The sequence below is a fragment of the Diceros bicornis genome, chromosome 17 (assembly GCF_020826845.1).
Source record: "Diceros bicornis minor isolate mBicDic1 chromosome 17, mDicBic1.mat.cur, whole genome shotgun sequence".
NCBI classification, from domain to species: Eukaryota; Metazoa; Chordata; class Mammalia; order Perissodactyla; family Rhinocerotidae; genus Diceros; species Diceros bicornis.
The window spans coordinates 22,055,723-22,069,652 of NC_080756.1; the positions used below are offsets into that span (position 1 = coordinate 22,055,723).

At 48.0% G+C, this 13,930-nt stretch overlaps 2 protein-coding genes across 2 annotated transcripts in view; both read left to right on the forward strand.

The window, feature by feature from the left end:
• Positions 1 to 13,930, forward strand: part of HDAC7 (histone deacetylase 7) — a 160,875-nt gene that overhangs the window by 86,694 nt on the left and 60,251 nt on the right. The window lies entirely within an intron of this gene.
• The window catches only part of VDR (vitamin D receptor), a 55,024-nt gene that overhangs the window by 37,100 nt on the left and 3,994 nt on the right, over positions 1 to 13,930 (forward strand). The window contains exons 5-9 of the mRNA XM_058558419.1: positions 3,669 to 3,853; positions 4,105 to 4,228; positions 6,497 to 6,668; positions 12,680 to 12,831; positions 13,045 to 13,161. Of these exons, the coding sequence (XP_058414402.1) occupies positions 3,669 to 3,853; positions 4,105 to 4,228; positions 6,497 to 6,668; positions 12,680 to 12,831; positions 13,045 to 13,161 (750 nt within the window). The remainder of the gene's footprint in view (positions 1 to 3,668; positions 3,854 to 4,104; positions 4,229 to 6,496; positions 6,669 to 12,679; positions 12,832 to 13,044; positions 13,162 to 13,930) is intronic.

A 13,930-nucleotide genomic window follows, 5' to 3' on the forward strand; every position in this document is an offset into this window, starting at 1 on the left:
TTGAGCAAAGCCGTTTGCGCCCTCAGCAGGGAGCCTAGATGGAAGGCAGACAAGTTACTGAGCAGCCATACGGATTTCACCAAGTCAGTCACAGATCCTGCTCTTGATTCGTGGGAGAGCCCAGCAAATGCTCTTTCAGAATCTATCTGCTTTTATTCTAGGTCAAAGGCTTTTAACTTCAAAACAGGTGTCCTCCTACATGATAGTAGTGGTATTTTTAGTAGCAATTCATTGAAAAAAATGATAAAAAAAATTCCTATGAAATTAATAACCCCTTTAAACAAACGATTTATTTCATAAATCACAACAGCATCTGTATATGTGATACTTAAGACTTCTTCAGTCCTCAGACCGTGTCACCTGGAGGGAGCCCCGTGGATTGGCACCCCCGTTTGAAACTAGCAGATCTCAGCATTTCTTCCTCTAGGGTGGTGGTCGTGTGTGATACAAGTGATCCAGAGGAACAATGTCGGAAAGTTAAACTTGAATCTTCTTAACTGCATCCTTCTAAAGTAAATCATTTACAGACTCTGCTACTTTATTTTTTCACACTCTCCAGATTGACTGGAACACTTTGTGTGTTCCATGGCTGAGGACCAGAGTCCTACTGAGCAGTCATAGCCGATTATAATCAGAGGCGGTGTGGGGTAGTGGTTATAACCACGGACTCTAGAACCGTACTGCCCAGGCCTGGATAGCAGCTCCACCACTTGATGGCTGTGTGACTTTGAGCAACAGATAGAGCCTCTGGGCCTCCGCTCCCTCATCTGCAAAATAGGGATAATAGCACCTGCCTTAAGGGGTTGCTATAAGGACTAAATATATGTGAGTTAATATGAAAGAAGCACTTAGCATAGTGCCTAGTACATAAAAAACTCTCTATATTTTATCCATTTTTATTAACACTATTTTTTATTACATAAAACTCGATCACAAGTATGTCCTGCTCCCAACAGATTAGAAGTAACTCTCAAGGGGGATAAAGGCTCGCTTCTAGAGATAGACACCAACGAGAGGAGACGACATGTAGCTTCACAGAAGGGAGGAAACTGAAAGCCATGAAAAGTAGCACAAGAACTCAAAATCAAAGCAGGCTGAGTCATATAGTGCAGGAAAACAGCCCTAAACAATTCCGAGGTCATAACCTTGTTCCTGCAAAATACAGTAATTGTTCAGAATGATACCTCTGAATCATCAAGAAAAGGTTACATGATGTTACAGGTGTTCCGTTAGAAGGTATTCTGTCTTGAAAATATTTAAATCACAGTTATTTAAATTAAACTTGTAAGCTTTGCTCAGTTATCGGTGGACTGGCCTATGCCGTTCCCGATGTGGTAGGGTACATGCAGCATTGGTGCACTGTCCTTTCCTGAGCCAGGACAATGACCAGCACATAGTAGGTACAATCAGCATTGATGTGTTAGGTGTCCAATCTATGAGACTACTGAGCAAGCACCACGGCCAGGAAGCCACACTGGGCTGGCCTTGGTGGGGGAAACGCAGGAATTGTAAGATGTGACCCCTGCCCTTAAGTAGTCTACAGGCTAGTGAAGGAGACCTTGAACTTCTTAGCTCTCTCTCTATAGGCATTTACTGGAACCTGTACTAACCATAAATACTACAGAGTGGAAGACAATTGGATGCCAATGTGTATGGGAAAAACTAGACATACCACAGAAATAAGAAATGAGAGCTCAGTGCAGATGAGGGCAATCAAGAAAGGCTTCATGGTGGAAGAGGGCTGTAAGCTGGGTGCTGAAGAGCTGATAGACCTTGCACAGCTTTTGGGGAGAGAAGACCCAGCTGGACAGGCATCCAGCACAAGTGGAAATGCAGTGGCAAGAGTGAGCAGGTCGTGTTCACAGGTCAGAAATCCCAACAGGACTAGAGCAGACGCTGTGTCCACGGGCACTGGGAAATGAGCTTGGAAAGTTAGGAAGAAGTGAAATCATGGAGAATCTTGCCTTTAGTTTGGACATGGTAAGCAGGAAGGATCCAGGAATTTTCTGAGCAGGAGAGTGACACCACAGTATCACAAGGGATGGTTCAAGCCTGTGGACACCCATGGCATGGCTGGCAGAGCCAGTCCCCTCTAGCTCCGGTCTTGTCGCCTCCTCCGCCCACCCCTCAGCTGAGCAGGAAAGACCAGACGCTTGACCTTGGAGTCCCCAGGCTAGGGCCTTGCACGCTGCCTTGAATAGGATGCTCCCCACACCTTCCTCTCCACCTCACTTGACCTCTTCGGGTCTGAGCAGACACCCTCTGTGGGAGGGGAGTTGGCAGCTCTCTGGGCAGGTGAGTCAGTACCTGGGTGTGGCCTCCTCAGTCCTCCTCCTGGTATGTCCTACCTCAGCTGTGGAGAGAATGTGCCATCTTTTGCTGCAGGCTTCCCCTTTCTGCTGTGCATGAGGCTCTGGTGGCCCATTCTAATCCCCCATAGCCTCTCCCTTACCTCCTACAATTTCTCTCATCCTCCCCCCGCCTAAGAAGCCTGGGCCAATAAGCCTCTCTCGAAGCCCAGAACCCACGCAATCCCGTGTTCTGGTTCCTTTCCCTGCTGTTGTGAAACTCCCCAGCTCTGTGGGCAGAAGCCCGGGCAACACCAGCACAGAGCAAGTAGCTACAGGCCGAGGGCCGTGGTGCCCACTCCTGCTGTCAGAGTTCTGCAAGCCCCGGCCGGGAGTTCCGTTTGCCCGGCTGTTGTGCCAGGCATCCTTGCTCCCAGCCCCACCCTCTGGGCAGCTGCCCCAGCACAGGGAGGCAGGCACCACCCCCAAAACCCCTGCATAGCCTGAAGGTGGGGTAGGGTCTGACATCCTGACCAGCAGCTGGAGAGAACTTTCCAGATTAGAGCTGTGAGGTGTCATCTTCAGGGACTTCTAGAGGACTCTAAAGCTTCCTTGGGCAGAAATTTCAAGACTAGACAGGGTGGAGGAGGGGTTGTGTGGCAGGGAACCAAAGAGGCAAAGTCTAAGTTGGTCAGAGTAGATCAAATGCCCAAGTTCCATGTCTGGAAACCTGGACATGGGAATGGCCATGTCAAGGGGTCTTCTCAGCATCTCCTAGCTTCCAGCACAGTGACTGGCCACAGAGTGACTCTTTCACCCTCTCTGCATCCTGATGTCTCCCTCAGGATCACAGACTATGGGGAGAGGGGAGAAGAAACGAGAGCTAACATTTAATAGAGCATCTGTCCTACGTCAGGCATGCATTCAGTTCTCAAAACAGTCGATCCTTTGAGGTAGATGTTATCACTCCTCCACCCCATATACACACACTTTATGAAGGAAAGAACAAAAAAGGGACCTGAGAAGAGACTGTATGGTCCAAACTTCTCATTTTATAAACGAGAGAACAAAAGCCTAGAGACTTCAGTTTGCCCAGAGTCATACAACTTGTTCTTGAGAACCCAGAGTCCCTCAGGCCCAGACCATCCCACCTCTCAAATCCTTGTTTTCCTCTTCTCCCATGCACCTGCCTTTTCAACATAGAAAACTCAATTTTCCATCCATATCATGGGCTTGGAGTCCCCCATGGCAGGGAGGCCCCAGTGAGCTCTGAGTGTGAGGGGAACAGCCCTCCCCTCTTATGCCTTTTAGCACCTGGAGGAAGGTTTCTTGAGGAGCTGCAGGCCCAGCCCCCCTGACTCCCCCTTCCTGCCCCCACAGTCATCCTGACGGATGAGGAGGTGCAGCGGAAGCGGGAGATGATCCTGAAGCGGAAGGAGGAGGAGGCCTTGAAGGACAGTCTTCGGCCCAAGCTGTCCGAGGAGCAGCAGCGCACCATCACCATCCTGCTGGACGCCCACCACAAGACTTTCGACCCCACCTACGCCGACTTCGACCAGTTCCGGGTACCGCTGCTCGCTGGCTGGGAAGGAAGGAGAGCCACAAGTGTAGCTGGGATGTGGAGAGTGGGGTGGAGGGTGAGGGAGATTCTGGCACAGAACCCGGGAAGGGATGGATGCTGCTCTGTCCCTGTGGCCCTGGGGAGGCCTCCCCCTCCCGTAGGCCTTCCTCAAAGCCACTCTTGTCAGAGATCAGGGACAAGGTAGGAATGTCTCCCAGAAATGTGAGCTTCTGACATTCCATCTTTCCCCTCCAGCCGCCAATTCGCAGGAGTGAGGGTGGAGGGAGCTATTCCTTAGGGCTCTCCTCAAGACACATGCCCAGCTTCTCCGGGGAATCGTCGTCTTCCTCCTGCTCAGATCACTGCCTTGTCTCTCCAGGTAAGTGGGACTGCACCCCCAGGGGCCAAATGAGCCGGGAGAGGACCCAGAGCTTCCCATCCCACCTGCCCTTTCTTTTTCAGAAGAGGGGTAACTTGCCCAAGGGCCCGCGCTGGGGAAGAGGCCAAGCTGGGGTGTCTGTGGGGCAGGGTCTGCCTACAGAGCATTTGCTCTTTCCTCTGAGCCAGGCTTCTGCCCCTGGCTCTGTCCCTGGGGATGACCTGGTTCCTTTAAATGATATTTTGAGCCTGAACCCTTTGGGATTTTGTTTTTTGTTTTTGTTTATTTTCCCCTCAGTTTTATCGAGATATAGTTGACATATAACACTGTATACGTTTAAGGTGTACAACATCATGATTTGATATATGTATATATTGCAAAATGATCACCACAGTAGGTTTGGTTAACATCCATCCCCTCACATAGTCACAAAGATTTTTTTTTCCCTTGTAATGAGAACTTGTAAGATTTACTCTCTTAGCAACTTTCAGATATACAAAACAGTATTGCCAGCTATAGGCTTCAGAGCCTGGGCCCTGTGGAAGGTGAAATTTGGTGTGGAAGGAGAACATGTGGGTCTCACTGCAGCCCGCCTTACTCCTGAACCCTGGGGGACCACTAAGGCCTGGAGGACTTATCCCCTCCAGCTCATCCTTGCTTTCTTCTTATGGTCCTTTTCTACCTTCCTCTTCATCTTCTGCCTCATCTTTCTGCCCTTGTCATTTATCCCTCTACCTCCCATCCAACCCTGCTGCCCTCTGCTTGGGACTGGCAGGGATGGAAAAGCCTCCTCACCTCTGGTAACTAGAACCCCCAGATATGGTACTTCCAGACTCACTGATGGATCTGGCCCCAGATCCAGAACAGGTGGGAGGGGCCCCTGTGCCAACTGGACAGAGATAGCAGTGGAGCCAGACATCGTGTCTACCTACCCGGGAGTGACAGGACAGGGTGATCAGGGGATTGACTGACCCTCCAAGCCCCTTACTTTGTAGGGATCCCTCCTATGTGTTGATTTTCTCTACCCACCTTTCTGCTTTTTCCCTGGATGGCATTCGTATCGATGAAGGTCAATCTGCATGTTATACATTGGTCTGTATTTTAGCTTTTAATAATAATTCCATAATATTTAGGAGTTTTGATTCCCTCTCATAGGTTAATTGATTTGAGGTGCTCACCCCCACCAATGATATGTTCAGTATAGCATATATTTATTTAAAAATTCAAACTAGTTAACATTTTTAATTTTTAAAAAATTATTATACAGAAGTAATACGTGTTCATTGTAGACATTCAGAAAATGTAAACTAAATTATGTATGTGTGTGTGTATATATATATACACATATAATCTTTAATCTTACTACCCAAAGATAATCACTGTTAACACTGTGATGTATCTCTTTTCCATCTTTTTTTTTAACACATATGTATATTCAGAGATGAAATTGCACTATACACAATCTGGTAACTTTCTTTTTTCTTTTAATAGTATATTGTATCATATTTTCATGTCATTCAGTATACATCTAGAACATCGTTTTTGAAGGCTGCATGGTATTCCGGAATATGAATGTGCAATAATGTATCTAAATCCCCTATCATTGGATATCTATATTGTTCCCCAGCTTTTCATTAAGATAAGAATATGCTTGTGGCTAAATATGTGCACTTGGAATTTTTTCCTTATGACGAATTCAAGAAAGTGAGGTTACTGGTCAAAGAGTGTACATGACTGTAGGCTTTTGACCCCTGTCATCAAGTAGCTTTCTAGAGACTTGCACAAATTTATGCCTCCTTTAGCCTGCACAGGGGTTGCCTCATTCCCTGCATCTTTTCAAACACTTGTGTCAACATTTAAACAGATTTGTTTCTAGTTTATGGGTGAAAAGTGTAGATGTTCTACTTTGCAGTTCTTTGGTTACTAGTGAGGTTGAACATTGTTTTGCAAAAGTTTATTGGTTCCAAATTCGTTTTTGATTTGAGATCCTTGGGAACAACGTGTGGTCTGTGAAATCACCACTTGAGGAGGTCTCGTTTCTCGGAGTGTCTCTGATCTTTGATTTTCCTGCCCCACTCTACTGAAAGAAAAACAGGGGCCTTCTAGAGGGAAGCCTGGGCTAAAGAGTGGCCTTGAAGAGAGGCGGTCACCGTGGGATTCCCAGCTGGCCCTGCTGCCAGGCCTCAGGAGGTCCTCAGAGGGCCAAGCAGGAGGAGGCCTGGCTCAATATCCTTAAGTTGTTCCTTCTCTTCCCTCATCCTTCTCCAGACATGATGGAACCAACCAGCCTCGCCAACCTAGAGCTGAGCGAAGAAGACCCAGATGACCCCTCTGTGACCCTGGGTCTGTCCCAGCTCTCCATGCTGCCCCACCTGGCTGACCTGGTCAGTTACAGCATCCAAAAGGTCATTGGCTTTGCCAAGATGATCCCAGGATTCAGGTAAGAAGCTTCTGAGTCGTCTGGGGAAGAGAGTCAGAATCCTAGACTGAGCCAGAAGAAGGCTCGGAGATCCCCAATCCACTGCTTCCCAAAATAGAGACTCAGACCCTACCCCAGACCTCCTAAATCAGAATTTCTGGGCTAGGCCTAGGAATCTGTATTTTAGGACGTGTAGCCCATCCAGCATTACTTGGCAGGCCAGCAGTGGAGAGCTATCCATTCCCTTTGGATGATGGAATGGAAGCCCAAAGAGGTTCAATGGCCAATAACAGGATTTCTAGTGTTGGAACCATTGTGTCAGAGCCAGGTCTAGAAATCTTAGTTCACCACTGTGTCCACTCCAGTTGGCTTGGGTCTAATCTTGGTATTATCCCTTTAAATTAAACCTTCATTAATCCTCCACACCCAATTCTGAAACCAGGATGAAGTGATAGAGAGGAGAAAAGATTGGGCATGAAGACTTGTGAAGTAATTTTGGAATCCCAGAGGGAGACAGATTTACTGGCATATGTGACCTGAGCATCCTTTATCCAATTTGCCCTTCACCCAGAGCCATTTCTTAACCATAATGAGAACGTTTTGCCCAAATTGATAAGCATAAGGAATTTTACTGGAGTAGAGATCCTCCATTATGGATTCATTCACACAAATTTCATTCATTCATTCAAATGTTTTATTCTTTTGGTAATAATGGCATGTATAATACTTACATTTAAATAGTCATGCAGTGTTAAGTATTCTTAAAAAGATAGAATGTTGATGCTTTTAGTGGATATGTTGGGAGGTAGTTATATCTATATTTATGTATATTTTTATCTTCATTCATTCTAAAAGCTCATTTGGAATATTGCCATGAAATACACAATGTGGTTGAGAGACAGAAAAAAATAAATCAATATTAAGCATTATCATCATCATTTCAGGTAGTACCAAGCGTCGCAGTTGTAGCCAAAGGGGCAAAATGTTTCCTACATACTGATGCTTAGATTCAGGGCTAGAATACTGGGAGCTGAAAAATGGCCAGCTCTTGACAGTGGCCAGCTCTGGATGGAAACTAATATGAGGTGCCATTTATTCTTTCATGAATCTTTCTGCTGTTTAGGGAAGCCGTCAGTTACTGTCTAAATTACCACATTGCCTGCTAGCTGATGGTAATTCACAGAGCTAACCCCAGCACTTCCCAGTTTGTTTTTGCCTGAGACAGCTGTCTCTGTGTTATTTTATGCCTCTCACCAACCCAAATACCAGGGATTCTCCAATGCTCTTCCCCTGGAATTAATGTGAAAATTGTAAAAAAGAGAAAAATATCAAATGGCGTTGAGACACTCTTACCACATTGCACATTTTGGTTGTAGCAAAAGGAGTCAGGACCACTCTGGCAGGCAGGCAGGAGCAAGCTAGTGAGTGTCACCTGTGAACCAGCAGCGCGATGGGCCTGGGATTTACCCTCCAGAGCCTTGCCTTGGAATTGACAACAGATTCCACTCCGCTCAAGTTCCAATTCCCTCCTCCACTCTTCACATTACTGTTTTCAAACTCCATGTGTTCCAAAGTCTTGTTTTGTGTAAACAGCTAGAGAAAAAGCACTTCAAGGTGCCGATGGACACACTGTAGCACCCGGCTCCCATCCTGATTCCAGGGAGCAGGCCTCATCTACCCAGGGTTAATCCTTCCTTGCCCAGTGGGGGGTTGGATGAGAGGGCCCCCGAAGCCTGTCCAGATGCTAGGGTTTGGTGCTTCTAAGTGGTTGCGGATTACACACATGGGAAAACTGTCCTAAAAAAGAAAGTTACTCATTTAACTAGATTACCCCAATACAGCCCCCTCCACTAAGTAACCTGAGCCCCCATTTTTCTCCCATGCCCTTGGGCCCATCCCTTACCCTCACCACATATACCCTGACACACATAGCACCACCTGCCTCTCAATTTCTCTCCCCAGTGACTACCCTCTTACTTCCCCTTTCAAGCCTCATTTTCCAGACTTCCTTAGTCTAGCTCTCTAGTCATGGCCAGAGTGAGGAGTATGTGAGCAGGTACTAGAGCGGCCCAGCTACTGATGCAAAACCGGTTAAATTGATCCTGAAGATGCTTAGGCTGGCTTCTCTCTTTTCAGCCTGACTCGAGAAGTCCTCAAGTGGAATGTTTTCCAATAAAAATAGAGCAGGCTTTAGCAAGAGCTCTTGGGGGGACTCTGATGTGGATACTTTCTATGGCCAGACGGAGGTGATGCTGAGCCTGGCCTGGGGCCAGAGCCCAGGCTCCAGCGGGACCCGGGCAGGCCAGTGCAACGGCTCTCTGGTTCTGCCGGTTTCTGCACTTAGGGGTTCTGTTTTTCCAAGAAGTGAAAGAGCAGTGGCTTCGTCCCGGTAGCTTTGATCTTGCTTCCTGTAGGCAGGAGTGGAGGGTGTGGGGAGGGCAGGATGAGACTTCTGTGTGGGTAAGTGTGCTGGGGGACAGGTTGAGACTCCAGTGCAGGCAGGGGACCAAAGTGGGGCAGGACTGGATGGGCTGTACTGGGTGTGAACTGTGCACCACGGTGTGGCCACAGCCCTGCTCCCGCCTCCCACCTCCCACCTCCCCTGCATCAGCCTCTCAGTCTGAGCCCCGCAAATCTCCCTCCCTCAGCGCAAATCTCCCTCCCTCAGCGCTGCAAAAGAAATGCGTGGAGGAAGTGGTGTCAGGAGCAGTATCTAAATGGCCAGGAGCAATCTTGCCTCTGAGAACCAAGGACCCCAGGGTTTCACTGCCAAGAGAGGAGTTCCAAGCGAGAGGCCAGATCGGCAGGAACCCAGCCCAATGGGCTTAAATGCTTTCAACCTCATTGCCATTTCCATTCCCAGGGGCTCCTTCCAGGGTCAATGGCCTAGGGGTCCCAAGGCTTCCCTTGCCCTCTGCCCTTCCCTCTCTAGTCCCTCGTTCATCCATCCAACAAACAGCAAACTGTGAGGGATCAAAGTTGACTAGGACGCAGTCTCCAGGGGTTCAGTGTCTGATGGAAGAGATAGACATGTAAACAATTGCTGCCAACAAGATAAGAGGCTAAGAGAGGCTTGCTAGAGGTACCGTGGGAATGCAGGTGGGGAGGGGCTCGCCTCTGCCTGGGGGTGGGAAGATGAGACAGCAACACATTTCCAGAGTACATGGCAAGTGCCCAGAAGCGGCTGCAGGTGTAAAAACTGATCAGGGTATAAATATTACCCAGGTCCAGGGAGGAGGAACAGAGCCCGAGCTGGTGCCTATCACAGCAGCAACAGCTCTCTTACTGGTTTCGCCTTTATCTCCATCTCTTCCCCCACCCACCACCATCCTGGTTTTGGCTGTGAGCTGCACTTAGAAAGTCCCTGTATTTCCAGGCTAGGGGTGGTGATTTGAGGTCGTTCTAGGTTTGCTTTCATAGAAGTAGCATGTCTGGATCACAATAGGCAGTGGTCCCCCTGAAATCTCTCTGGCCAAGCATCTGTGGATGTTGTTCTCTTCTGGCCATCCATTTTGAGTGGGCCCTTGAACAAAGGGTTATGTACAAAGATATTCCTCACAGAACTACTTATAATAGCAAAAATTAGAAGCAACCAAAATGTCCAAAAATAGGTGAATGGGAGTCTGATTAAATAACTTATGGTATGTTGAAATGGTGTAACATTAGACAGCCCACTGTGAACTGGGCTAAAGAAATTTTAGTGATGTAGGAAGTGGGACATAGAATTAGTATGAACTCAAGTAGGTTAAAAAAAAAAAGAGAGAGGGGCCAGCCTGGTGGTGTAATGGCTAAGTTCACACATTCCACCCGGGGTTTGCCAGTTCGGATCCTGGGCACGGACCTACGCACCGATCATCAAGCCATGCTCTGGCGGCGTCCCACATACAAAATAGAGGAAGATTGGCAAAGACGTTAGATCAGTGGCAATCTTCCTCAAGCAACAAGAGGAAGATTGGCAACAGATGTTAGCTCAGGGCCAATCTTCCTCACCAAAAAAAAAAAAGAGAGAGATATTTGCATAGAAAAAAGATAGGCAGGAAATATACCAAAATGTTAATTGTGGGTATGAGTAATTTTAATTTGCTTTTATATTTTTTCTGTATTTTCCAAAGATTCAATAATGGACATGTTTTATTTTTATAGTGAGTTAAAACCCAAATGAGAGTGGTGTTAGTTTTTTTTTTTGAATGTGGATTGAACATTTAGAGAAAAGTGACAAGGATGGTGATACATCAAGACACAGTGTCATTAGGGCTCTCTATCCTGGAGAAGACACAAAGGGCACATAATAGCTTTCTTTAAACAGTTAAAGGGATGTCCCATGGCTAGTGGAGAAGTCTGGTTCTGTGTTCCTTGAGAGGACAGAACTACAAGTAGTGGGTGAGTGTGGCTTCGTGTGGGTTGTAGCTCAATAGAAGAGGCTCTTAACTCAAGAGCCAACAACCTCATGGCTGTATCCAGAGGCCGTGAGCTCCTTGGCACTGGGACAATCCTGCAGAGGTAGTGTGAGAGCCATCTGTCAGGAATACTGAAGAAGGAATTGTCCACATAGCCTCTAAAGAAGACCCTTCCAACTCTAACACTTTGTGATGTTTTTTTTCATTGCAGACCTTTTGCTGGCCATCCTAATCATGCCAGCCTTTTCCTTCTCCATCATCTATCACCTTTGACACAGAACTCTCATCAGTTGACATCCACTTCCCATCCTTTTACAAACCGAAGTGCAGCCACAGAAAGGATGATAGCCTATCTACAAGATATCCAGGTGGAAATACACAGTCAGGAAGAGAAGGGAAGAAAAACCAGAAGCAAGTTGATCTGTGGGCCCTGCTTTTTCCTTGTCATTGTTTGCATAAGCCCAGCTTGTGACTCAAAGTAGTGGAACTAGTCGTTGGCCTCTTGACTCATCAGCATGTATTTATTGACCCTCTCGTTGTGCTCAGGGCTCAGTGATCAGTGTGGGGGAAACACTAAGGTAATTAAGAGGTGGTGCTGGTCCTCAAGTAGCTTACAGTTAAGAGCCAGAGACAAGCATATAAAGACCAGAGCTGAAGGGGAAAGGGCAAAATAGCAATGTGCAGTGGGTCTTAGAATGGCTCTAATTCTGCTAAAGAGAATCAGGGGGTGGGGGTGGGGCTCCAAGGGACACCTCACCGGATTCAGGACCAGAAAGACAAGATGGAACAGAAGAAGAATGGCATTCTTAGCTGCCGCTGTTGCATGCTCAAAGGCAAGAGAACACACAGCATCTGACTGTGGACTAGTCCAACGATGCTAGAATGGAGGGTTGGTGGAGTTTGCGATGGGAAGCAGGGCTGGAAAGACAGATTGGAACCAAGTTATAGAGTACAGGCTTGATCCTGGATGTCTGATAATCAGGAGGATTTCTGAGCACAGGAGTGACACTTCCGTGTAGCAGCAGTAAGAAAATGAATGAGAGACCCAAGAGACTTGACTCCAGGATTCTAGAGGGAGAAGCTGAAAAGGACAGTGGAGCTCTGAACCAGAGCAGTCCTGGTAGGAGTGGGAATGAGGTCAAGGGATCAGAGGTGTCCTGGAGAAAGAGTTGGCTGAGCTTTAGTACTGGGAAGGACTGGAGGAGAGGTGGGGGGCGGGGGAGAAAGCATGGGAGTTGTTGAAAATGACTCTGGCCATACCTTTTGTAGACCACCATATTCATTCCATAATCCTGGGAGCTTCCTCAGGCTCTGTCTTCCTGTCCCTAATAGCTCTGGCTGCTTAGGCCTGGGAGATCCTGGCAAGTCACTGGGTTATCCTTGTCTTAGGACTTTCTTTCCTTTTCTTTGTCGTCCTTGTCTTTCCTTGTCTCATAATCACAGTCTTGAGTTGTTCTCCCTCAAGAAACAATCAGTCTTGTCCTTTCCAACTAGGCTGCAGACTCCTCAATGGAAGACCCAGGGCACATGCTGGTCACCTGGCAGGTGTATACCTGTCAAAACACTACGCTGATTTGCATGACTTGAAGGTCTTGACCAGTAACCTGACCCCAAAACCCCTACCCTCCCCAACAGAGACCTCACCTCTGATGACCAGATCGTGCTGCTGAAGTCAAGTGCCATTGAGGTCATCATGTTGCGCTCCAACCAGTCTTTCACCATGGACGACATGTCCTGGACCTGTGGCAGCCAGGACTACAAGTACAGTGTCAGTGATGTGACCCAAGGTGAGTCTGGGCTCCGCCACCATCCTCTCTAGCTCCCAGACTCTGGTTCCACCTTTTTGGGATCATGGGCCCCAATCAAGCACATCAGAGGGGATGAAGTAGCAACAGAGAGAGAAGGGCGAGGGTCAGGACCAGTTGGAGTGGGATGCAGGGTGAGGTGGGGTGGGTGGCTCCTCAGTTCTGCCCACAGCATCTGGCCGTTCTCTCTCATAGCCGGACATAGCCTGGAGCTGATTGAGCCCCTCATCAAGTTCCAGATGGGGCTGAAGAAGCTGAACTTGCATGAGGAGGAGCATGTCCTGCTTATGGCCATCTGCATCGTCTCGCCAGGTATGGAGCCTAGCAGTGAGGAACTCAGGGATCTGAGACATGGAGAGTATGAAGGAGGAAGCCTTGCTGAGGGCTAGCAGAGCAGTCTGGAGGGAGAGGTGAGCAAGGAGAAACAGACAGGAAATACCCACTTTGCTGGGTTTGCACAGCCCATATGGTGTGTACATGATGAAAGGTCACTCACTGCCCTTGGCCTTGCTCTAGAGAGATTGTGGGTGATTCATAGGTGTGATTCTGAGGAACTGGATAGATGGGGTTTCTCAGGCCACAGACAGGCCTGTATGTTCCCATTACTCAGGCTCTGCTCTTGTGTGCACTGGACTAAACTTTCCTGAGGTCCTCTGGGGGCAGGGTACAAAACCCTGGGGCCTGTGGATTGTTCTGCATAGACAGTTCCCCTGACAGATTTTGGAGGCAGTGTGCTGTAACCTTTGAGCTCTTCTGCCTGTTTGGGGTGGGAAGAGAGAGGGAGGCTAAGGAGGAGGTTATTGTGGTCCTGAGGATCTTGTACTAGTGCTGAGGCCCAAAGGGGGCAGCCCTGCCTCAGCTTGGCCTGTGTTCAGGGAACAAGGAAGTGGCCTCTGACCAAGGATGCTATCCTGGGCTGGGGGCCTAAGGAATGAACATGGGCTTCCCTCCCTTTGCCCAGCCGGCATTCCTTATTCATTCATTCATACGCTCAGCAAGGATTTATTGAGCACCTACTGGGTACCAGGCACTGTGTTAGGCATAGGGATTCAGCAGCAAACAGGACACAGACTTCTCTCCC